Source organism: Indicator indicator, chromosome 30 (assembly GCF_027791375.1).
Source record: "Indicator indicator isolate 239-I01 chromosome 30, UM_Iind_1.1, whole genome shotgun sequence".
In the NCBI taxonomy this organism is placed as follows: domain Eukaryota; kingdom Metazoa; phylum Chordata; class Aves; order Piciformes; family Indicatoridae; genus Indicator; species Indicator indicator.
The window spans coordinates 10,157,937-10,183,537 of record NC_072039.1 but is presented as its reverse complement, the minus strand read 5'-3'; the positions used below and the strand labels follow the sequence as shown (position 1 = coordinate 10,183,537).

The window sequence follows — 25,601 nt, the reverse complement described above, 5'->3', positions numbered from 1 at the left end:
ACTTGGAGAGAGAACCTGCTTCAGTGATTTATAGCTGGCAACTACAGAGAGAAATCCTGGAGACTGTTGCAGGAAACCCATGGGAGTCTTTCCTGCTACAGAGTAGCTGCAAAATGCAAAGAATCTGGTGCAGCTCTTGAAAGCAAAGCAATGCCTTGTCCAGAAGGGAGGGTTTGATTCTTGGCCTATTTGCATCAATTATCACTTTGGTTTTGGCCCAGAGCTGCTCCCAGTCATAGAAGTGACTTTTCCTTCCATCTTCATTGCCGTGGCCTTTGGTACTACATTATGTTTCATAGAGCCACTGAATGGTTTGCCTAGGAAGTGACCTTGAAGATTATCCTGTTCCAACCCCTCTGCCATGGACAGGGACACCCTCCCACCAGCCCAGATTGCCCAAGGCTTCATCCAACCTGGCTTTGGACACCTCCAGGGAGGGGGAATCTACAACCTCCCTGGGCAACCTGTTCCAGTGTCTCACCACCCTCACTGGAAATAATTTTTTCCTAATCTCCAGTCTCAATCTGCCTTCTTCAAGCTTCAGTCCATTGCCTCTTGTCCTACCACTATGTTGGCTCTTGTATGATATCTACAACTTTGTGTCTCCACATAACAAAGAAAAGTGAATCATGTCAACAGCCTGCTGAAAGAGGTGGAACAAAAGCCTTCTCTAGAGGAGGACAGGAATCAGAATGCAGGCTCAGAGACCTTGCAAAGGAGTGTCCAAAGGAAAAAAGAGAAAAATGGACAGGACCCAGTGAAGAAACACCTGGAAATTGTCATCATGCAATGTTTCAGCACAGAAATACTAAGGAAGAAGTTGTTCCCAAAGGCTCACAGAGAAAAGGCAACACCGACAGACAGACAGACATGAAGTCAGAGCAACACAAGTCAGCTTCTCTTCTGTTTCAGGCTGACAGTTGAAATGCAGATGGGCTGAGCCAGCTTCAAGGCTTGCAGCCTGTGCCCAGCTTCTTTGGGACTAACTTGAGCCTGGTCATGTTGGGCTGTGTGCTCTTTGTCATTATCCTTTACACATCCACCAAGGTATGACAGTGGAAGCACAGACCTGGCTAACTATCACATTCCCCAGAGCAGACTCTATGCTAATTGTGGCTAATGAGCATTAGTGTAACAGTGTTTCATCTCTGGGGAACAATCCCATGGAAATGCTTACCAAAACCTTCCTGTCCCTAACTTCACAGCTGCCATATTAAGCAAATGTTTAGATGTGAAAGCTGAGAAGTTTGCTAATTATCCCTGATACCAGGAAGTAATTGCAGCAGAACTCTCAGTGCTGTGTTTTAAACAAAAGCCTGGCTTCTTTCAAGATGGGATCCAACCTCCTTCCTCAGCCTCCTGACAAAAAAAGACTTTATTCCTTAACTGAAATGTTTGAAACTGCTGGGCGTTATGAGCTGAATTATTAACTAGCATCATTATCTGGAATCTAGAAACTCCCCTTTGAAGTGAGCAACAGCTCTTCAAACTCTACAATCAGCCCTTTGATGAACAGCTGTGAGGAAAATAGTTTCATACACGACTTGCAGGCTGCACCAACTTTTCCTCTAGAATGGATCCAAAGTACTCTTTGTGTCCTCTCAGGTCTCTGTAAAGCTGTGGATATTCACGTTTAATTCAGGTTTTATTCAGGTTTTGCCTTCAGTTATTAGATCTGTGAATTGTTTGGCCTCAGATGTTCAGCTGCTTTGTTTTTCTCATGTGTTTCAGCAGGCTAGTAGAGAATGTATTTGGTGATTTGAGCCAAAATGTTGGGCTTCCACACCAAATCCATCAGTTTCTTGGTATTTTCCCTGTCAGTTCAACAGTCACCTCATTACTCAGTGTTTCCTTTGTGGCACTGTCACCCTCCAGCAAACATATCTGTGGACTACATCTCGATGTTGTGACATCCATGTTTCTGACAACTCCCAGAACTTCAGGTTTTATCTACTGCTATAATTTCTACCCTTTCCCACAGAAAAGTAATTCACAGAAGCATACCTACAGAAGAGTGTGGGGAAATACAGCAAGAGGCTGTGCAAGTGTCATGTTTTAGCTGAAGGTGCAGAGAAGTACTCACACTGCAGACAGTAACTCAGTGGTTCTGGTCTGATCTCCCCCTTTCTGTAACAGCTTCAGAGTAGCTGTCTAGGTAGTCTCTAAAAACACAAAGAATCTCTTGCTTACCAGGGGTCTGGTCTTCATGTGAACTGTGTTTTCTTTTCCTGCATCTAGGCTTTTCAGATGAACCTGTCTCTTCCTCAGACTTATTCACACTGCCTGAAGTCAACTGTTCCACTTCTCTCTCTGATGTACTGGATTCACACCCAACACCAGCAGTCTCCTGAAAAATAATAATAACAGTAATAATAATTAAAACAAACAAACAAAACAAAACCCCACAAATCACTCAGCATTTTCCTGCAATCACTTCAAAGGCAAATGAATTACTCTTCTTCTCCACTCCAAAAGGACATCTAACAAGCGTTGAACACTGCCTAGATGCTTTACATAAGAAGTGTTTTTAACTCAGAATTAAGGTTGCCAAACCGAAACTCAAGCACTTAACTAAATGTCATATTAAGCCAGACACGAAATCAGAAAGCCAGAATGCACAAAGTTAGGGTACACATCCTCACAGCCTGAACTCTGCCCTCAGTTGTCAACCTAGCTGGGAAGAAGGAAGCTAGAAGGGCTCCAGCTGCACTCCCTGTTGCCCACACGTGCATTAGTAACGACAGATCTGGCTCTAACCACTCGACAGAGCCGTGTGATGTGAAACCACACATGGGAGCCACACGTTTCTGCCTGGGCAGCTCACCCCACCCCACCCAACTCTGCAGAGGTTCAAGCCATAGCAGGTTGCTTGCTTTTTGGAGCCCTCTGCTGCTCCTCCATATGTATTTTGCAGGCAGCCATTTACTGAGCTGGTGTGCTTCCATGGTCATGTGGCAAAAAAAAAATGTAGGTTTAGAAAGGGAGAGAGGAAGAAAGGGAGAGAGAAAGGGAGAGAGAAAAGGAGAAAGGGAGAGAGAAAGGGAGGGAGAAAGGGAGAGAGAAAGGGAGAGAGAAAGGGAGAGAGAAAGGGAGAGAGAAAGGGAGAGAGAAAGGGAAAGAGAATGGGAGGGAGAAAGGGAGGGAGAAAGGGAGAGAGAAAGGGAAAGAGAAAGGGAGAGAGAAATGGGGGGAGAAAGGGGGGAGAGAAAGAGGAGAGAAAGGAGGAGAGAGAAAGGGAGAGAGAGAGAAAAAGGGGGAGAGAGAGAAAGGGGGAGAGAGAGAAAGGGGGAGAGAGAGAAAGGGGGAGAGAGAGAAAGGGGAGAGAAAGAAAGTGGGAGAGAGAGAAAGGGGGAGAGAGAGAAAGGGGGAGAGAGAGAAAGGGGGAGAGAAAGAAAGTGGGAGAGAGAGAAAGGGGGAGAGAGAGAAAGGGGGAGAGAGAGAAAGGGGGAGAGAGAGAGAGGGAAAGAGAGAAGGAGAGCTAGAGAAAGGGAGAGAGAAAGAGAAAGAAAGGGAGAGAGAAAGAAAGAGAAAGAGAAGGAGAGATAGAGAAAGGGAGAGAGAGAGAAGGAGAGAAAAAAAAAGAGGAGAAAGAGAGAAATGAAGCAAGGAAGGAAAAGAAAGAACTAAGTTATGTTTTTATTGCAGTGAGGAAGTAAAGGCCCAAAGTGCAGCACTTGGAGTTCACCTTTAGACAGCAAGATGTTCTCACTGTCACCTGCTGTAATCCTCTCCTCTGCAAATATCCTATCACTCAATATCCTGCAGCCAGCTGGCTGTTCACAGCCTGCCACCTTTCCTTCTATCAAGGAGAAAAGAGCTTTTTAAAACTGGTCTGTGTGAGCTTCCAGAGGACAGAAGGTGGTACTATACTAAGAGAGTAGCAATTCCAACATACATCCTTCTCCACCTTGAGTCTGTGGCTGAAGATACAACAGGCAATGCACAAGCACATGATCTTGAACAAAGTTATGTGATCACAACCCCACAGGCCTGTGTGAATGCAGTAACTGAGTGCTCCATGGAGAGCTCCTTCCCCCAGAGATGCCTCCTGCACCTGCCAGGTCCCCCCTTCACTGCAGCATGTGTTCTGTGACCTCTGCAGCTACCACCAAGGACATGTGAACCTCCTTGGGCCAGGATCTCAACCACAACTCCTTCCTGGGCATAAAGAGAGAGAATGAAGGAGGTGTGGATTGGAGCTTCACCACCTAGAATCCACAACTCCTTCACTCTCTTTACCTTCACCACCTAGAATCCACAACTCCTTCATCCTCTTTACCTTCACCACCTAGAATCCACAACTCCTTCACTCTCTTTACCTTCACCACCTAGAATCCACAACTCCTTCACTCTCTTTACCTTCACCACCTAGAATCCACAGCTCCTTCACTCTCTTTACCTTCACCACCTAGAATCCACAACTCCTTCATCCTCTTTACCTTCACCACCTAGAATCCACAACTCCTTCACTCTCTTTACCTTCACCACCTAGAATCCACAACTCCTTCATTCTCCTTACCTTCACCACCTAGAATCCACAACTCCTTCATTCTCTTTACCACCTAGAATCCACAACTCCTTCACTCTCTTTACCTTCACCACCTAGAATCCACAACTCCTTCACTCTCTTTACCTTCACCACCTAGAATCCACAACTCCTTCACTCTCTTTACCTTCACCACCTAGAATCCACAACTCCTTCATTCTCTTTACCTTCACCAGCTAGAATCCACAACTCCTTCACTCTCTTTACCTTCACCACCTAGAATCCACAACTCCTTCATTATCTTTACCTTCACCACCTAGAATCCACAACTCCTTCACTCTCTTTACCTTCACCACCTAGAATCCACAACTCCTTCATTCTCTTTACCACCTAGAATCCACAACTCCTTCATTCTCCTTCCCTTCACCACCTAGAATCCACAACTCCTTCATTCTCCTTCCCTTCACCACCCAGAATCCACAACTCCTTCATTCTCCTTCCCTTCACCACCCAGAATCCTCAACTCCTTCATTCTCCTTCCCTTCACCACCCAGAATCCACAACTCCTTCATTCTCCTTCCCTTCACCACCCAGAATCCACAACTCCTTCATTCTCCTTCCCTTCACCACCCAGAATCCACAGCTCCTTCATTCTCTTTACCACCTAGAATCCACAACTCCTTCACTCTCTTTACCTTCACCAGCTAGACTTCATGCTCTTTCATTCTCTCTAGCTCCACCAGCTAGAATCCAAGGTTCCTGAGTGACCTAAACTCCCTGTTCCCAGTGACACTGACATAACAACCAGTTCTAGAAAAATGAGCATGCAGCCTTCACCAGCAAGTGAGAGAAGGGAGGATTGTCTCAAGTCCTAATCTGGCTACTCCACAGAAATAGTTCTGCAAATACAATTATTTTTAAAAGAGAGAAAAAGAGATGCACTATGAGCAAGATCAGCCAGGAGGTGTAGAAATCAAACTGCATTGGTGGATAAGCAAAACCCAAATGCACATAAGGAGCACAAAGCCTGAGAGAAGGCATAGAATCATGGAATTGTTTTGGTTGGGAAAAGCCCTTGAAGCTCATCCAGTCCAACCATTCTCTAACTCTACCAAGGCTGGAGCTAAACCATGGCCCTCAGCACCACAGCTCTGCCTCTTTGAAACACCTTCAGAGACAGGGATTCATCTACCTCCTTGGGCAGCCTGTGCCAGTCTTTGAGAAGTCTTTCAGTGAAGAAGTTTCTTCTGATGTCCAACCTAAACCTTCCCTGGTGCACCTTGAGGCCATTGCCTCTCATCCTATCACTTGTTACTAGGGAGAAGAGACCAACACCGTAAGGTACTCTGACTATCCAAGGACCTGGGGACACTGCAGTGCCCACAAGGCTGGAGACACCTTGGGCTGCACCTTGGGGGATGGCCAGCAAAGCTAGGGGATTGCATTTCCCCCTCTTTGATGTGCTCAATGTTTACCTTTATGGGTGGTGGTGGGGGTTTAATGATGACAATACTGCACAGCACCCCTTTCAGATTCCTTTTTATAGGCTCTTACAGCCAACTCCTTAGCAATCTCCTCTAAAAAGAGAAACAATAAGATTTTCATTCTCATAGCATCATCCTAGCTCCTACAAATCTGGTTCCCAAGGTACCTCTTGTTTGTTTGTTTGAAATGAGCACTCTTCTAACCATGGATTTACCACATCTGTGGACACATTCTTCACTCAGCTGCTTCACTCTTGCAATTTCAGTGTCCCAAACTTGTTTGATTCTCCACCGAACAGCAGCTACCAAAGCTGATGGGTGTGAAAGTTTTGCCTTTTTTCCCTCAATCATTTAAAAAAATGTCAAATCTGCTGCATCTGACTGGTTGCATGACTTGGAAGACAGCAACAGGACTATGTTAGAGCCAGCTAGAACTAAAATTAACAGCTCATGTGGATTTTGCTGGATTAATCTGCACCCTAGCAAGTAAGAGTTTCAACCCAACCTTCAGACAGGTACAGTGACAAGGAAACCAAGCAATAATGGACTGAGCAACCTCCTCTTGAACAAGCACTACAGAAATGTTGTATTTCCACTTTGAGAAGACAATAAAATATTTCTTATGAGTAAGAAAGGAATAAAATATGCCAGTTAAAGGCCCAGACTTGTAAAGTCTAGGACAGGAATTCACTGGGGCTAAGAGGACCACACTGGATCTGAACTATTCAATGTACTGACTGTGTTCATGTCAATAATTGCTCTCTATTTGCCATCTTTTAGGAAATCAGGAAAACAGAATGAAGCAAGTTTCTAGGAAGCTGTCAGTTCAATGAGGAGGATGGCTCAAGGCTCACCAGCTGTCACAAGAGCAATTAAATGCTAGGAAATACTGTGAAAGTAGTGAAAAAAGAGCAAAAATGGATGGGTTTCCCACAGCTTCAATTCTCTCTCCAGAAAAGGAAGGGAGTAGATTGGAATTGGAGTAGAGAGCAAAAAGTAGTAGAAAAGGAAAAAAATGAGAGCAAGCCCAAAGCTGACCAGAGGTGTAGAGCCATTGCCATGCAAAGGGAATGACAGCAGGACTGGGGAGAAAGACTCCTGAGGAGCAGGCTGTGATAAGAGACCTGGAACATCACAAGGGACATGAAGTAAGTGGCCAGGGATGGCAGCTCAATGTCTTCTCCAAGACAGAAACCAGGAGCACCCCATGGAGCTTGTAAGAACCATGCTCCAAAGGAGCTCTCCATGCAATGGATGGTCAGCAACCTATCTGCTGCTCAGAGCATCCTCTAGGCTAAAACTGAACATGGCTTCAAGGGCTGACTTCAGGCCATGGAAGAGGAACCTAAAATTATGCAGAGGGTATCATACCAAGCCCTCAAGTTGAGAGTAGCTGGAGAGGATAAGGAGGAATGCTCTGTTGTGTGTGGATGCCTCCTTCTTGCTCTTCCCTACGTATCACATTACAGCTATTGTCTTCAGCCTTGACATTGGGAAGACAGACCTTTGATCCAACCCAGCAGAGCTGTTTTGATGTTCTTCTGTTAGAACTGGAGGAATTTGCTCCTCCTCTACTCCTACAGAGAGGAATAAAACTGTCCTCTGTGCACAGCCACTCTTCTGCCATAAGCTTGCTCTGAATTACATGGCACTGACAGCTATGGAAAGCCTCAGAAGCCTTCAGACTGAGGGATAAGGAAGACAGCAGATCCTGTAGGAGCCTGATGGGAGTACAAGGACAGGAGCCACCTCTGGAGAGTTCTGCACCTGCCAGGATCCCAGGCTCTGGACAAGAGGCAGCTGTGGAGTTAAGTTATCCTTGCCTCTCTTGAGTTTGGGAAGAGGAGAAAAAACATTCTAACAAAAAGAGGGAATCCCTCAAACAAAAGGCCCAACAGTCCCTGAATTCCTCTTCAACACACAGTAAGTCCCAGTTATTTAACCAGTTATTGGCCAGGACCAACACTGGGATTCTCACCAGTTACACAAGTAATGGGGCCTCAAAATCAAAACATCTCCCCCCTCAAACAACTCCAGGGCTCACACACTTAATCCCTCAGTTCCTAACAAGAGCAATAAACTCCAAAGGCCTTCAGCAATGGAAAAAATACACCTCTAAAAATGCAGTTCAAAGCTGACAATGTTTAAAGTGGGATCACTACTTAATGGAATGAGTGGGCACTAATTAAGGAGTGCTGCCAACCTGCATGCACTAGCACAAGGACATGCACTTCCCTGCACAGGGCTGAGCAGATTAGCCTAGGCTAGGCTTGAGCTTTGCTGAGACTCAATCAGAATATAAATCTCTTCCTACAAGTCAGCCAAGAGGAACAGGACTCATCTTTACAACCTTGAGAGCAACAATGAAAAATGTGCCCCTTGGAAAGCTGAGGCTGAGGCTTTCCAAGCTAGCAATGTTGCTGAAGGCACTGAGATATTGATAGAACAATAAAGCAGGAGCTTCCACACACAGACAAAAATGGAGCTGAGGGCTTACATGAAAGGTTGGTCTCATGTAGGAGAAAGAGATGCAGCCAGTCTCTGGATTTCACTTTGTTTGCAAACAAAGAAAGGTAGGTCAGGCATGTGCTGACTTAGCAGAGTCACTGTTCAGAACAAGAGAGGCTGTCACAGCCTCACGTCTGGACACTCCTGTCATGATATGTAGTGACCTCAAAGATCATCCAGTCCCAACCCCCTGCCATGGGCAGGGACACCTCCCACCAGCCCAGGTTGCTCAAGGCCTCATCCAGCCTGGCCCTGAACACCTCCAGGGAAGGGACATCCACAACCTCCCTGGGCAACCTGTGCCAGTGTCTCCCCACCCTCACTGTCAGGAATTTCTTCCTAATCTCCAGTCTCAATCTCCCCTCCTCAAGCTTCTATCCCTTCCCTCTCATCCTATCCCTACAAGCCCTTGTAAAAAGTCCCTTCCCAGGTCCAAATCACTTCTTGGAGAACCTCTTGCCTTTGCCATCACAGAGCAGGTCTGAATGCTGCTGAAGCATTTCAGAAGATGACAGGACACAATCAGTAATGCAGTGATGTTTTTTTTTTTTTAGTAGAATTCATACAAATCAAAGAAAGATGACAAGGCAGAGTTTTGTTCCAAGGCAGCAAGCACTACCCAAGTGAAATGATAAATAGTATTTTAACCACCACTGTGCTGCTCTTCTGGAGAAGATTCAGAGCCAAAGGACACTGCAAGGCTAATTTCTTCTGACAAACACATTTCATCTGGTGATGCTGAGCAGAAACTCAAGGATATTTAAAGTACAGTCTTATTTTGGAAGAGATCAAATATGAAGGATTAGTCTTTAGTGCTTGATTATCCTCAGACCTTCTAGCTGAGGTAATGATTAATTAAAAGCTACTTCCACAGATGAATAAATGAGAGAACAGGAAGCCACAGGATCACCTACTAGAAAAGCCACATCAGATTAGATGCCAGGGAGGGACTTGGTCTGTCAGCAGCATGAACATTTGAAGTCCCTGAAGGAAATACCACAAAGAGATGAGAACCTTTCCTGTGGCTGTGTGAAAGTGCAGCCCTGTTGTGGGTTCCACAGATGTCACAGCCTGCAGACAGCCATACAGGGTGGAGGGAAAGAGAGGATAAAATCAGAAATGTGAGAAATTTAGGTTCAGTTAACCAAAGTCCTTCCATTAAAGCCAAGTCACATTTGTATTTTATGATAGAGGGTTAAGTGAAGCTCCTTTAATAATTTTTTTTCCAGTTGTGTTTTGTAAAACATTAACAGGGTGTTTAAAATATTAACAAGGTGTTTAAAATATTAACAAGGTGTTTCCTGTCTTCAGTAGCCAGGATGTTAAGTAAGATCTGGGTTACCAAGTCAGCTGTCCCCAGGTGTGATCATCCTGCTGAAAACCAACCAACCCACACTGCAACTTCCTCTGCCTACAAGAAGGATGGAGAGACTGTTTGCAAAGGCCTGCAGTGACAGGATGAGGGGCAGTGGCTTCAAATTAGAAAATAGCAGATTTAGATTGGATGTTAGGGAAAAGTTCATTACTATGAGGGTGGTGGAACACTGGAACAGGTTGCTCAGGGAGGTGGTTGAGGCTCCATCCCTGGAGATAGTCAAAGTGGGGCTTGACAGGGCTCTGAGCAACCTGATCTAGTGGAGGATGTCCCTGCTGACTGCAGAGGGGATTGGACTGGATGAACTGTGGAGGTCCCTTCCAACACAGACCATTCTGTGATTCTATGATTCTATGACTCTATGGTTCTCTATTCTATGACTCTATGATCCTATGATTCTAAGATTCTAAGACTCTATGACTCTATGATTCTATGACTCTATGATTCTATGATTCTATGATTCTATGATTCTAAGATTCTATGACTCTATGATTCTATGATTCTAAGATTCTAAGATTCTATGACTCTATGATTCTATGACTCTATGATTCTATGATTCTATGACTCTATGATTCTATGACTCTATGATTCTATGATTCTATGATTCTAAGATTCTAAGATTCTATGACTCTATGATTCTATGATTCTATGACTCTATGATTCTATGACTCTAAGATTCTATGACTCTGTGATTCTATGGTTCTGTGATTCTATGGTTCTGTGATTCTATGGTTCTGTGATTCTATGACTCCATGATTCTGTGGTTTTAAGGGACCACAGCTTGAAGCTGTCCTTACAGATAGCATCTCCCTGGATGCACTATACGGATTTGTGTGCAGTTCCAACAGGAGAAGGTGCCCACACAAGGATACGATTTAAATCCTTTCAGTTTGTCTCAAGAAGATGAGACAGACAAGAATGGGAGGGAGGCAGCAATGAAACAATGCAAAGTGGTAAAAGACTGAGGAGTCAGAACTCAAGAGACTGATGGGTTGCTGGCCATTTGAGCTCAAGAGGAAAAATGATCTAATTTAGCAGAAGTGGTGAAAGGGAAGCTGGGAATTTCACTTGCAGGATTAGCACAGTGTATGCAGGAGATGAAGCACAACCACACCTCAGGGACTGTGAGGACTGAAATAATTTGGCTTTGAGTGCTTGGGCAATCATTCAGAAGTAGTTGAGATTCAGTTTCATTTTGAAATATCATGGCTGATTATCCTTCTCATTACAAATAAAGCAGACTGCTCAGGGCTGCTTTTAAGTTCAGAAAAGTTTTTCTTCTTTGTTGTTTTTATTTTTTTTTTTTTGCCTCCCACATTTATTTCTGCCCTTTCCAGTTACCTTCCATTTTCCACAAGGAAATGCTGACAGCTTAATAGCAATGCTAACAGCAACAATCAAATAGCAGGGCTGCTGGCTAAAAAAAAAAAACAACCCAAAGAAAAGAAACAGCATAAAATCAAATCACCAAATCCAGCCTGAAGTCTCAGTTCACTCCAAGGATGAAGAAGTAGGGAGATACTGCACCAGTGGCTGCAAACTGCCAGAACTGAGCTGGTGGAAGTGATTTCTGTGGGCTGCTCACACCAAGGGTCACCTGCCAGCAATCTCTGCCCAGATGCACCAGCAGCTTTCTTCTGGGACTTGCTCCCTGCTTAGAGCTTCATTATCAAAGCAACCACTACCAAGTGGCCTGAATCTCTTTTGACTCCACTTGGAACATGGACTTGTTCCTCCAAACAAGCAGAGGACAGTGTATTTGCATTTCTTTGGACAGTGTATTTGTATCACCTTTCAATCTAGCCACACCACCACCCTCGAGGACTCCTCTGGAATGATTTGCTGTCCCAAACATTGATTTCAGCCTTCTGAGAGAAGATGTTGTGTGATTCTGACTTCCCACCACTCAGACCAGTCCTCATATCCTGGATGATAAAGCAGCTCACGCTGGAAGTGAGAGGACAAAGATGCAAATAAATGCTGGAGTCTCAGTGGCACATGGCTGGCCTTGCACCAACATCTTATCCTGGCCAGCCTGGAGAAAGCTGAACCATAAAGTAAATAATAAATAAATCCTGAATAAAAGAGAAAGGTTGAGATTTGCAAGACAGGAAACTGGATGATCAAGCTTGGGTAGGTCAACCCTTTTTCAACACACTTAGGCATAACTTGCTTTGCTTGTCCTCTGTGAGGGAAAAACATAAAAGTGTATGCATTATGCTGGAACAGAAGAGGAAGCTCTTGCATTTTTTGCTTAAGATCTTTTGATATTTGATAAGCCAGGCCCTTTAAATAAGGTGGTTTCCACCAGAAACATATAAAGCATTGCCAGTGAGTACTGTAGTTATCTTTAATGTATCTCTGAGGTGGGGCCAGTTCCAAAAGTCACTTTAGTTTTCCCTCATTCATCAAATGAAACTCAGGACTGCAGAAAGCTCTGTCTGGGACCAAAAAAAAAAAAAAAGAAAAAAAAAAGGAAAGAAAAAAAAAAAAAAGAAGAAGAAGTAGAGCTGTTTGCCAGTATTTTCATAATATTAAAGAATCTCTTTTTGTCCAGGCAAGGACATTCTTCAAAGATAAACACAGACTCGTTAACTAAAACGAATTCTGGTGAAGTCAAGCAAAAAACTTAAGAGAGAGAAAAAAAAAATCCACTGCGCTGATGAGGACACCCACTATGCTGCTAACTTGAATTACACAACTCCCCATTTCATGGTCAGGGCTGCTTTGAAATGGATATTTGTAAAGCCCATGACTGTCACTTTCTCAAGCAGATCAGTTTTCATGTTTCTGTCGCTGCAGAAGCCGTAAACCCACAGCTCCTTCATGCAGCCTCCTGCTTCCAGTGTGCTGCACTCACCTGGAAGAAGCTGCAGTGGGTGTAGGTTGAAGCTGCAGGACGAGCAGAGCCAGGCAGAGGATCTGTGTGGGCAGGTGGTGAACATTGCAGGGCAGCTGTGAGGATTCAAACACAGTTATCAGACTTCCACAGTCTGTGCTTGGGGTGGAGAGTTCTGCTGCCTACTTTCATTCAATGGTTCAACCATAGCTCAGTAAACTCAGTTCCAGAGGTGTGCTATTAGCTCCTTAGTCATCTTAAGAGCCATTTCTTGTTCTTAGTGAGGTAGGGAATGACTGGAGAGAGTCCAGTGGAGGCTACAAAGATGCTGAGGGGCCTGGAGCATCTCTGTGAGAAAGGAAAGGCTGAGAGCTGTGGGGCTGTTGAGCCTGGAGAAGAGCAGCCTGAGAGGGGTCTGCTCAATGCTCAGCAAGAGCTAAAGGGTGGGGGACAAGAGGAAGGGGCCAGACTCTTTTCAGTGGTGCCCAGTGACAGAACAAGGGGCAATGGGCACAAACTGGAACCCAGCAGGTTCTGTCTGAAGATGAGGAGAAATTTCTTTAGTGTGAGGGTGCTGGAGCCCTGGAGCAGGCTGCCCAGAGAGGCTGTGGAATCTCCTTCTCTGGAGAGATTCCAAACCCACTTGGACATTGTGATCCTGGGCAAGCTGCTGTGGGTGCCCTGCTTGAGCAGGGGGGTTGGACTGGATGATGTCCAGAGGTCTCTTCCAACCCCCACCATGCTGGGATGCTGTCACCCATGTAGAAGATTAAACTGGTGACCAGTTCTGAATGGTTCCAAAATACAGAATGTTGCATAAAAGGAACAGTTTGCACTCCCAAGGACTCTTTTAGTTCTTTTTTATTTGCCAGCTTATAGGCTATGACAGTGACTGATCTCACAGCAAGAACAATTGCTCCTGTGGAAATATCACAGGACACATGAACATTGTCTGACAGTAGCCAGTTAAGAAGCAAATCCACCATAAGGTGGAAACCAGTTCTAGCTAAGCACCATCCCTCACCCATCACCACAGAAGAGGAGTCACCATCTACCCAAACAACTTGCTGAATAACACTGCAGAAAGCATTTACTGCCAGGCAGTGTTATCCAAGGTGAAAGTGTCCATTCGATTCTAATGCTTGAAGTCTTCAACCTGAATCAAGATCCAACAAACCCATCTGCTTCACTCAAGTTTTTGTCCTACCCTCTTGACTGGAGAGAAGAAATTTCTGAGTCTTTTTGTCTAAGATGCCTTTCATCTGGTCACAGCCAGCAGAAATTACCAGCTAAAGCACATTCTGTCACCAGCTGTTAGGAAATAACTGACAGTGAACACAGATCTTGTTTGCATACTGAGGAGACAGAGATGAATGGCATCTGATGGAATAAATTAATATTTACTGGATTAATTAAGGAAAAGATCCAGCCCCTTCCATCAAACTAGATGGATCCACCTCAAAACAGATTTGGGTTCTGCCAAAAGAGATGTGCTGCTGCCTGCACAAGCTCTGCATGGCAAAATTCACCTCCTCTTTTAGGACACAACATGGGGATTAGGAACCCTGATTTATGGAACTGGAACTGCTGCCAGTGGGGCTGTAACCAACCCAGCAGAGAGCCCTGAGAACAAGCAGAGATCACCAAAGAGCACAGGTCACAGAAGAAGGACAGGGCTGGCTGCTCTGCTTCACAAATACTCTTGCACAGAAGTCACAGCACAGTCTTTCAGACATGCTGAAGCTACCTTTGGATTTTCAAAGAGGTTACAAAGAAACCAGGCAGAGAAATCAAAGATGATGCAAGGGCTGGAGCACCTCTGCTGTGAGGATAGGCTGAGGGAGCTGGGGGTGTTCAGCCTGGAGAAGAGGAGACTCCAGGGGGACCTTAGAGCTGCCTTCCAATGTAGGGATCCTACAGAAAGGTTGGAGAGGGACTTTTCATGAGGGTGTCATGAGGACAAGGGGGAATGGTTTTAAGCTGAGGGGGAGCAGAGTTAGAGTGGAGCTTAGGAAGAAGTTCTTCAGTAGGAGGGTGGTGAGACTCTGCAATACGCTGCCCAAGGAGGCTGTGGATGCTCCCTCCCTGGAGGTGTTCAAGGCCAGGCTGGATGAGGCCTTGAGCAGCTGAGACTAGCTGAGAGGTGTCCCTGCCCCTGGCAGGGAGGTTGGAGCAGATGATCTCTGAGGTCCCTTCCAACCTGAGCCATTCCATGATTCTACAAATCACTGTTTCTAAAGGAAGTTATTTAGAAGTGTCCTGCCTTGAGCCAGACCAGAACTAATTCTGTGATTTAAGCTTTCTGCTCAGTGAAGGCAGAGGGCTTCGTAGAGAGCACCTGTCACTCATCCAGAGGCCAGCCCAGCCCTCACCCTTGACAAGAAGTAGGTTTAAGCAAATACAAGTTACAAATCTGAGAGTTGCATAAGAAAAAATAGAAGGAAATAGAATGGAATAGAGAATGAGTTGACACTGGATAATATGTAACAGGGTGGAGTCAACAAGACTTCTTTTTATTGCAGAGAAGCCACCCTTCATTTCCCTCTTGAAAGACCTCCAGTGGCTAAGCAAACTGTTTTCTCACTGGGAGGAGATTTAGATTTCCACAAAGCTTTTAACAAATCCGCATCAGAAACTCTCACAAACCCAAGCAGCAGCAGCGCAAGAGGGAAAGCTGCACCTTTAAAGATCAATCAGCACCTTTAAAAATCAATCTGTACCTTCAAAAATCAATCTGTACCTTTAAAAATCAATCTGCACTTTTAGAAGATCAATCAGCACCTTTAAAAATCAATCTGTACCTTCAAAAATCAATCTGTACCTTTAAAAATCAATCTGCACTTTTAGAAGATCAATCAGCACCTTTAAAAATCAACCTGCACCTTTAAAGATCAACCTGCACCTTTAAAAATCAACCTGCACCTTTAAAAATCAATCTGCACTTTTAGAAGATCAATCAGCACCTTTAAAAATCAATCTGCACTTTTAGAAGATCAATCAGCACCTTTAAAAATCAACCTGCACCTTTAAAGATCAACCTGCACCTTTAAAAATCAACCTGCACCTTTAAAAATCAATCTGCACTTTTAGAAGATCAATCAGCACCTTTAAAAATCAATCTGCACTTTTAGAAGATCAATCAGCACCTTTAAAAATCAATCTGCACCTTTAAAGATCAACCTGCACCTTTAAAAATCAACCTGCACCTTTAAAAATCACCCTGCACCTTTAAAAATCAATCAGCTCCTTTAAAAATCAACCTGCACCTTTAAAAATCAATCTGCTCTAAAGATACAACACGGAAGGTAGGAATAAATCATCACTTCTCACAAGTGAGGTCACTTGTGGAGGTCCCCAAGGACCTGTGTGGCAAGTCATGCTGCTCAATTTAATAAAGCACTTTAAAAACAGAGTGAGAGAGCAGTGAGGGGATGCTTGCTGGTAATGGCAGGTTAGTCATGTCAGAAAAGAGCAGTCAGCTAGGAAGAAGTGGAAAACCCCTGCCCTGATGAGTTTCCTAAAGCCCCCATCCACCAGATAAAGCTCTGCACTTAGAAAAATAAACTCTCTTCAGACAGAAAAGGATGAGTTCTTAGCTGTCAATCAACAATCAGGGATTATCAGCAACCTCATCCAGGGGAAGCTGTCCCCTATGGCAGGGAGGTTGGACTAGATGACCTTTAAGAATCACAGAGTCATAGAATGGGTTGGGTTGGAAGGGACATCCAAAGGTCATCCAGTCCAACCCCCTCTGCAGGGACATCCTCCACTAGCTCAGGTTGTCCAGAGCCCTGTTGAGCCTCGCCTTGAATATCTCCAGGGATAGGGCCTCAACCACCTCCCTGGGCAACCTGTTCCAGTGTTCCAGCACCCTGATGGTGCAGAACTTGTTCCTAATATCCAATCTAAATCTGCTCTTCTCTAGTTTGAAGCCATTGCCCCTCATCCTGTCACTGCCAGCCTTTGCAAACAGTCTCTCTCCATCCTTCTTGTAGCCCCCTTCAGGTCCCTTCCAACCCAAACCAGTCTATGATTCTATGATTAATCTTGGTGTTGGAGTAGATAGTTTCAAGAAGGTATCAGCTCCAGACTCAGCAGCTCAAGCCCCCCTCAAAAGTCACAAGTTAAGACAATCAGTTTGCTAGGAAATAACTCTGGAATAGGCTGCCAGAGAGCTTGTGGAATCTCCTTCTCTGGAGACTTTCAAAGCCAACCTGGATGTATTCCTGTGTGGCCTGCCCTAGGTGATCCTGATGATGTCTCTCTCCCTAGGGACCCAGTGATCTCTGGAGGTCCCTTCCAACCCCTAACATCCTGTGAGTCCATGAAATAAGGGGAACAGAGAGTGAAACAGGAACATTATTACTCCCGTGGACAAATCCAAGATTCACTCATACCTTGAACTCTGTACAGACACAGGGATGGGGTGCTGAGGGCCATGGTTTAGCACCAGCCATGACAGAGTTAGAGAATGGTTGGACTCCATGCTCTGAAAGGGCTTTTCCAACCCAAACAATTCTGTGATTCTGTATTTTTCAACTCTCTCAATAAGAAAATATCAGCACAGGTTAGAGGGAGGCAGCACAGGTGATGTACAGAACACTGTCCTGGAGGGACAGCTACATGGAGCAGGAGTCTCCATCACAGAGCAAATGTAACTGGACAAAGACACAGTCACCCAGAAACCAAATGGAGATTTAATGGAGAGACAGTGGAGAAAGGAAAGGTGGCTCCTTGCACAAAGTGCAGTTCAGCTGTGACATGAAGGCCTGGGCACAGATGTTCTTTAGATCTTCTCCAGAGATCTTCAAAACCTGCCTGCATGTGTCCCTGTGTGACCTGCCCTAAGCAGTCCTGCTTTGCAGGGAGCTTGGACTTGACCTCTGAGGTCTCTTCCAACCCCTACCATCCTAGGATTCTGTATTAGGCATGCTACAGGCTTACAGTGTTTGGGAGAAACAGCCCAATTCATGGAAGTTCTATTCAATACAAACTGGTGTGATGGTTTCTTAATTCCCTGAGCCCACATGGATCATGGATGTTGGAGGAGCAGCAGCCCATGCTTGCTGTGCTTCTGCTCTCCTCCTTGAAAGAGTCCAGCACAGATCCACAGAAATGATTAAGGCAGTGAAACATCTTCCTTATGAGGAGAGACTGAGGGGATTTGGGCTCTGTAGCTTGGAGAGGAGCAGCCTGAGAGGTGACCTCATTGCTGGTGATAAAGATGTGCAGGGGGAGTGTCCAGAGGCTGGAGCCAGGCTCTGCTGGGTGATGCCCAATGCCAGCACAAGGGGCAGTGGTGGAAGCTGAGGCAGAGGAAGTTCCATGGACACAGGAGGAAGAATTATTTCCCTGTGAGGGTGACAGAACCCTGGAACAGGCTGCCCAGGGGGGTTGTGGAGTCTCCCTCTCCGGAGATATTCAAGACTCACCTGGCTGTGTTCCTGTGTGAGCTGCTCTGGGTGACCCTGCTCTGAACTGGATGAGCTTTTGAGGTCCCTTCCAGCCCCTAACATTCTGTGATTACTGTCAGAGGAAATGATGAGCTCCAGGGACATCTGGTCAGGGCTAGTGTTCTTATCTGCCAAGCAGAGAACTATTCATTAGGGAATTACTGAGGCATTCACTAAATCCTGTTTTCTCAGCCCTGGAAAAACTGGATGAATTGTATTAAAAACCTGCAGGTGACACTTAGCCAGAGGGATGAGAACATTAACATCACATCCTGGCATACAACTTCATGCTCTTGAGACAATCTCATTCTGTGGGCTCTCAGTGTTTCACTAGATGGGAGCAAATCAATCATAAGCTTTGATGAAGGCCTGAAGGCTACAGCTCCAGCAGTTAAAATGCCAAGGAGGAACCTTAAGAACAATTGAGCAACCTGGTCTAGTGGAAGGTGTCCCTGCCAGTGGCAGGGAGGGTGGAACTAGATGACCTTTAAGGTCCCTTCCAACCCAAACCATTCTGTGAATCTATGTATTTATGTCACATCCAAAAGTTGGAATGTGCTGCCCAGGGAGGTGGTGGAGTCACCACCCCTGGAAGTGTTTAAAACAAGACTGGATGAGGCACTCAGTGCCATGGGTTAGTTGATTAGAAGGTGTTGGGTGATAGGTTGGACTGGATGATCCTGAAGGTCTTTTCCAACCTGGTTGATTCTGTGATTCTGTGATTCTGTGATTTAGTTATGCCTGAGAGAAGGTAGTTACTCATCAGACAGCTGGGTCAACACTACTCAAAGCTGTGCAGGAAAGAGGGAATGGAGCTGTGCCTGTCCCTGCAGATCAATGAACACATTGGAATGGGCTGGGAGACAGAAAGTGTGCAAGCTCCAAGGCTTTAGCAACCAAAAGACTGATGAAAATGAAGATGATACCCAAGGCCTGTGTGATAAGGGGAAAGGGGGCAGAATGCTGTTTGAACTAGGACATTGGGGTGGGATTAATTCCCTTATTCCAGTGCCCAGCTGTGGGCTCTCCACAGCCCAAGCAGAAATGGGCTGCTGCAAGCAGTGAACTGCCTCGCAAAGGAATCTGTCTAAGAAAGCTGGAATGAGTCAGCCTTTGGGAGGTGCCTGTTTCTCTCTACAGGCTATATTTGTGATCTGGCTGGCAAGCCCAGGCACATGCAACCAACTATTACACATTCAGATGAACCTTCGGCAAGATGAATCCTACAACGAGTTTTACAAGTGCATTACTAATGCACCCAGCCTGCTTTTCTCAAGGGAACCTGCTGCTGCTCACCCTCTGCTAAAACAGAGCTGCTCAGCTGCTGGCTCCGTTCAAGAACCCCCTTTTGCCCCTAGGAATTCTTTGTTTTCTCCTAACAGGAGGTGTGCCACTCAGGGGGACGTGACTTGACATGACTCAAGGGTCTGTACTGGGACAAGTGCTGTTCAACATCTTCATCAATGATACAGACAGAGACTGAGGCACCCTCAGCAAGTCTGCAGCTGATACCAAGCTGAGTGGTGTGGCTGATAGGACTGAAGGAGGGGATGGCATCCAGAGGGACCTGGACAGGCTGCAGAGGTGGACTGAGGAGAATCATGAGGTTCAACTGGGCAAAGTGCAGGGTCCTGCACCCAAATCAGGGCAATCCTCAGTACCAATCCAGCCTGGGGGGTGATGAGATTGAGAGCAGCCCTGCAGAAAAGGACTTAGGGGTGAGAAGCTGCACAGGAGCTAGCAATGGGCACTGGCAGCTCAGAAGGCCAATGGCAGCCTGGGCTGCATCAAAAGCAATGTGGCCAGAGATGGAGAGAGGAGATCCTGCCCCTCTGCTCTGCTCTGGGGAGACCTCACCTGGAGTACTGTGTCCAGCTGTGGGGATCCCAACACAAGAGAGATGTGGACCTGGTGGAGTGGGTCCCGAGGAGGCCACAAAGGTGATCAGAGGACTGGAGAATTGGGGCTGTTCATCCTGGAGAAGACAAGGCTCTGGGAAGACCTTAGAGTTACGTTTCAATATCTGAAGTGGACCTACAGGAAGGTTGGGGAGGGGCTGTGGTGATAGGATGAGGGGCAGTGGTTGGAAACTGAAGCAGGGGAGATTTAGGTTGGACATCAGGAGGAAGCTCTTCACAATGAAGGTGGTAAGACACTGGAACAGGTTGCCCAGAGAGGTGGTTGAGGCCCTGTCCCTGGAGACATTCAAGATCAGACTCAGTGTGGCTGTGGGCAGCCTGATCTGGTTGGAGGTGTCCCTGCTGCCTGCAGGGGGGTTGGGCAAGACAACCTTTGAGGGCCCCTTCCAACCCAAAGCAATCTGTGAGTCTGGACTTGCCATGTCAAGTGGCACCAATAACTGACATGTCTCATGTAGTCTCCTGGCCTCACTTTTCAGTATCAGACTGCTCCCTCAAAATAAAGCTTCACTGCATGTCTTTGATCCGTCCTCCTGCTACCAAAGGTTTTGCAAACAGCTGAAAGCAACCAGACCAAAAGCCTTAAAATTATGGTCTAATGCTAGCAGGAGAAAGAGATCCAGCTGAGCATCTTTAACTTCACTGCTCTGCCAATCCAAACCACAATGGAAAACCAGGGAAATCTTTTTATCACTGAAGTTAACAAACCAGTTGGAAAATGGATTAAAAAAAAATCTTCTGGCAAAGTTCTGCTTTGATTGAATGGGACTTCAAAAGTGAAATGAAAAGAGTAAGACCAACCATATATCCTTGAGTCCTCCTTTATGAAATACCTATTTCAGCTTAACTACCACTTCCCAAATCAGCTAAACTTGGTGCTGTGCTCTCAAGAGGAAGGAAAGCAGACTTCTGCATGTGGACACACAAAGAAATAAGCTTTCAGCATTCTGTATGTAATGACCTAGAGAAGAAAAGACAGCTGAGAGATTAAGACATACACAGGGACAGAAGTCTGTTTAGCCTGGAGAAGAGAAGGCTCTGGGGAGACCTAATTGCAGTCTTCCAATACCTGAAGGGGGCTGCATAAAAGGTGGAGAGAGACTGTTTGCAAAGGCTGGCAGTGACAGGATGAGGAGCAATGGCTTCAAACTAGAGGAGAGCAGATTTAGATTGGATGTTAGGAACAAGTTCTTTACTATGAGGGTGGTGGAACACTGGGACAGGTTGCCCAGGGAGGTGGTTGAGGTCCCATCCCTGGAGATACTCAAGGTGAGGCTCAAGAAGGTTCTGGGCAACCTGATCTAGTGGAGGATGTCCCTGCTGACTGCAGGGGGAGGTTAGACTGCATGACCTTTGGAGGTTCCTTCCAACACAGACCATTCTATGATTCTAAAGCTATTGAGACAGTCCTGAGTGACAAGGACAAGTTTCCTACTTCTCTCTAGTGAAATGTCAATTTATTTTCTCAGAAGTGTGAAGGAATTCAGTGGAATTTTCAAAAGCCTCTGTTTTAATTTGAATCACACCTTAATTTCTCTCCCTAGCCAAATTTAGGTTGCCTTTATCATGCTCTCACCTCCCAGCTCCTGCTAGGAAGATTTCACCTGTACCCCAGAGCCAGTTTATTTGTTACACTCACTTAACTCCAGGGAGAGAAACAAGCATCAGCAGTTGGAGACCTACATGTTCATGGCTAAGTCTCTCCTAGTCTCCCTCAACTCCTCTACCATCAGGATTGCAAAACAGGCACTTCCAGGACATGAGTGATCTCACCCCATGAGAATGATTGAATAGTTCTGGTTGGAAAAGACCTCCAAGATCATCAAGCCCTACCATCAACCTAACACCACCATGGCCACTAACCCATGTCCTGATCTGCCCTGTCTACACATGTTCTGAACACCCTCAGGGATGGTGTTCACCACGTCCCTGGCAGCCTGTTCCAATACCTGACCACTCTTTCAATCAAAAAAGAAATCTCTCAGTACAGAAACTCCAAGCCAAGCCACATGAATCACACCCTAGAGATGTCCATTTTCTTGCCTTGGATATGGGGCAGCTTGGGGGAACTAGCTGGGTTTAGACAGACTTCTAAAATTCCCTGTGATGAGTTTCAACCTGTGCTCTGTAACCAACAGAAACATCAAGTGGGGACCATCTCCCACATGGAGCACTTGAACCTGATCTAGTTGAAGAGGTCCCTGACCACAGCAGTGGGGTTGGAACTAAAGGATCTAAGGTCCCTTTCAAGCCAAACCATTCTAAGATTCTCATGCTCAGGACACCCAGCTCCTGGGAGGACACCGAACAGTTTGCAGCTGGTAACCCGTGGCCACCACAGTGATCTCTGTGAGCAGCACATGACCAAAGTTGCCTGTCTTTTAAAAAAAAAAATGAAGTGTGTCCTCAAAATTCCTCAGAATCCTTCCTTGTCAGAAATGATGTTATGGAAACTAGGGCTCACTGTCTGAAAGGTGCTCCCTCAACCTGTCTTCATAGCAGAGGTGCTCAACCCCCCAGCTCTTTTCCATGGCCCTCTTCTGGACCTGCTCCATCAGGTCCACGTCCTTCCTGTATTGAGGCATTTCAAAGTCTCTCTCCCTTTAGGAGAGTTTACCCTTTCCAGCTCTCACTTGAGCTCAACACATGATGGAGCACTACAGCGAAAAAAAAAAAAAAAACCAAACACATTTTCAAACCTTTCAAATATCTTTCTGAACAGGAAAGGCAGAAATGTTTCCCATACCTGTTGGATAGTAGGCTTGTGAGTACTGCAGGGAAGGTGAGGAGCTGCTGTACTTTGCCAGGGCAGTGCTGATGTTCTGAGCCCATTGGTGGATTGGCAGAAGGGAGCAGACGGTGTGGAGCGAGTACGTCACCTCCGTTGGAGAATTCCGGAGCGTGGGAAAGGCAAGCCCTTTATGGGGAAAAGTTGGGGGAGCCCCATGCCTTGGGAGCAGCTCCAGAGAATTCTGCCATGACATGGAAGGGACTGGAGGCTGGTTGAAGCTTTTGGTAGGTGAAGTGCTGTGGTGCTGGGGCGAGGAGGCTACGTAGGGGTAGGCAAAGAAAGTGTCGAGATAAGGCTGAGGAGACTCTCCCGTGGTCAGCAGTCCTGCAGGGGGGACAAAATTAAGTGAAACAAGCCTTGAGGAAAGGAGCTCTCACAAGCAATGGAAGGTAGTATGAGGAGACATTCTTTACAGTGAGAGTGCTGGAGCCCTGGAGCAGGCTGCCCAGTGAGGTTGTGAAGTCTCCTTCTCCGGAGCCTTTCAAGACCCACCTGGATGGGCTCCTGTGTGACCTGCCCTGGCTGATCCTGCTCTGGCAGGGAGGTTGGACTGGATGATCTCTGGAGGTCCCTTCCAACCCCTACCATTCTGTGATTCTGGGAGCCAAGGCTCTACAAGGGAAGACTAACCCTGCTCCAGTGCACTTAATCCAGCAGCAGGCTGCATTCTTACATCTGCACACACAGGTTAGTGCAGTGCCAGTGCAGCATTCAACCACCTTGAACCTGCATCAACAAGTTATCAGTACCCAGAAATGTTCTCTGAATCAAGGTGTGTAGTAACTGACTGAACCCAAGGGATTTAGAAAGTACCTTGTGTTAGAGCAGACAATACCTTAAAGAAACTGAAAAAGAAAAGGGGAATCATAAATCAAGACTTTACTGAACTCCAGTGCCAAAGAAAGGGCAAGGCCAAGATCCTCCAAGTGGCCCTGAAGGTACTTCCTGACAAGTCATTTGACTTGCCAAGGAAAAGAAATCCAAAGCCAACTTTTTCCCAATCAGCTCAGCCAGTTCAGTGTAGACTGAAATATCCCAAACATTGCCATTTTGTTCATTTCCTGAACATTCCTTTTATTCTTCCCTTAGTGTCTTCTCTTGGCTATTATTTCATGAAGTAACAACTCTCTGGGAAAGAACAACCCTAGGGACCAGGATAAGTTGGGGACTGGCCTGTTGGAATGGAGCACAAGGGAAAAGGACCTGGGGGTCCTGGTGCCCAGGATGCCCATGAGCCAGCAATGTGTCCTTGTGGCCAATAAGGCCAAGGGCATCCTGGGCTGGATTAGAAGGGCTGTGGTGAATAGGTCAGGAGAGGTTCTCCTGCCCCTCTATTCTGCCCTGGTGAGGCCACATCTGGAGTATTGTGTCCAGTTCTGGGTCCCTCAGTTCAAGAAGGACCTCAGGGAACTGCTTGAAAGAGTGCAGCACAAAGCTGCTGAAGGCAGACTGGTTGATCTTGGAGGTCTCTTCCAACCTGGTTGATTCTGTGATTCTATGATCTCCCTGCTGATGACAGGCTGAGGGAGCTGGGGCTCTGGAGCTTGGAACAGAGGAGCCCCAGGGCTGCCTTCGTGCTGATAAAGATGTGCAGGGCAGTGTCAGGAGGACAGAGCCAGGCTCTGCTCAGGGATGTCCAGCGACAGCACAAGGGGCACTGGGGGCAAGCTGGAGCAGAGGAGGTGCCACAGGAACAGAAGGGAAAACTTTGCCACTGTGAGGGTGCTGGAGCCCTGGAGCAGGCTGCCCAGGGGGGTTGAGTCTCCTTCTCTGAAGACACTCAAACCCACCTTGGTGTGTCCCTGTGTGACCTGCCCTGGCAGGGGGGGTTGATCTTTCGAGGTCCTTTCCAACCCCTAACGTTCTGTGAGTCTGTGCAATGTGTCTGCTCTTACCCCATGACAGCTCAGTTCCTAATTTCAGGATACCTGTCATGCACCCAGCAGCCAGGGTTTCTCAGACCTGTAGTTCCCAGTTCTCACTCAAAAGGACTTCTAAATAAAACATGCCTCACATTCACCTCTTTCACTTAGCCATTATTCATAGAATGGTTTGGGTTGGAAGGGACTTTAAGAGCATCTAGTTCCAACTCCCCTGCCATGGGCAGGGACACCTTCCACTAGACCAGGGCAGTGTCCCTGACCATGGCAGGGAGGTTGGAACTATATTATCCTTAAGAACCCTTCCAACCTACTCTGCATGTTCAGATTAAAGCATTAACAATCACTAAAAAAATAGCACCTAGCCCTGAAAAGTTATTAAGAAAGACTGAACAGTGCTGTTTATGTCCTGTTCAGTGTTGTCCCCATATAGAAGCACCAAAGGAACTGAAGCATGGGAATTCCTTTGTTTCTATTCTACCTCTGGAAAGGGAAATTAAGATTATCTCATTTTAACACATAAACAAGACACTGGAGGAGGCCAAGTGATGAAGCATCAGTTGCTTTACAGGAATTGTTCCTGGATGTTTAACAGAGAACTCCATGTTGCAAGACTTTTGGAACAGACCAATGCTCTGCAAACAAAAAATATCTTTTATCTATCCAATTACCTCACATTCACAGCAAAGGCATGCATTAAAGAGTCAGTGCAGAGCACACAGGAAATTCTCAGCCTGTCAGAACTCCACTGCTTATAAACCCCAACCATTTCCTTCTCCTTCCTTTCTAGAAACAGACTCCTAGAGCAGAAGCTCTCTGAAACTGCACCCATAAAAACAGAGGCCAAAACATTAAAAGGCTTCATC

At 46.1% G+C, this 25,601-nt stretch overlaps 1 protein-coding gene across 1 annotated transcript in view; it reads right to left on the bottom strand.

Annotated features, from left to right (window-relative positions):
* The window catches only part of HSF5 (heat shock transcription factor 5), a 33,666-nt gene that overhangs the window by 5,520 nt on the left and 2,545 nt on the right, over positions 1 to 25,601 (bottom strand). Inside the window, exon 2 of the mRNA XM_054394579.1 lies at positions 22,811 to 23,179. Within this exon, the coding sequence (XP_054250554.1) occupies positions 22,811 to 23,179 (369 nt within the window). The remainder of the gene's footprint in view (positions 1 to 22,810; positions 23,180 to 25,601) is intronic.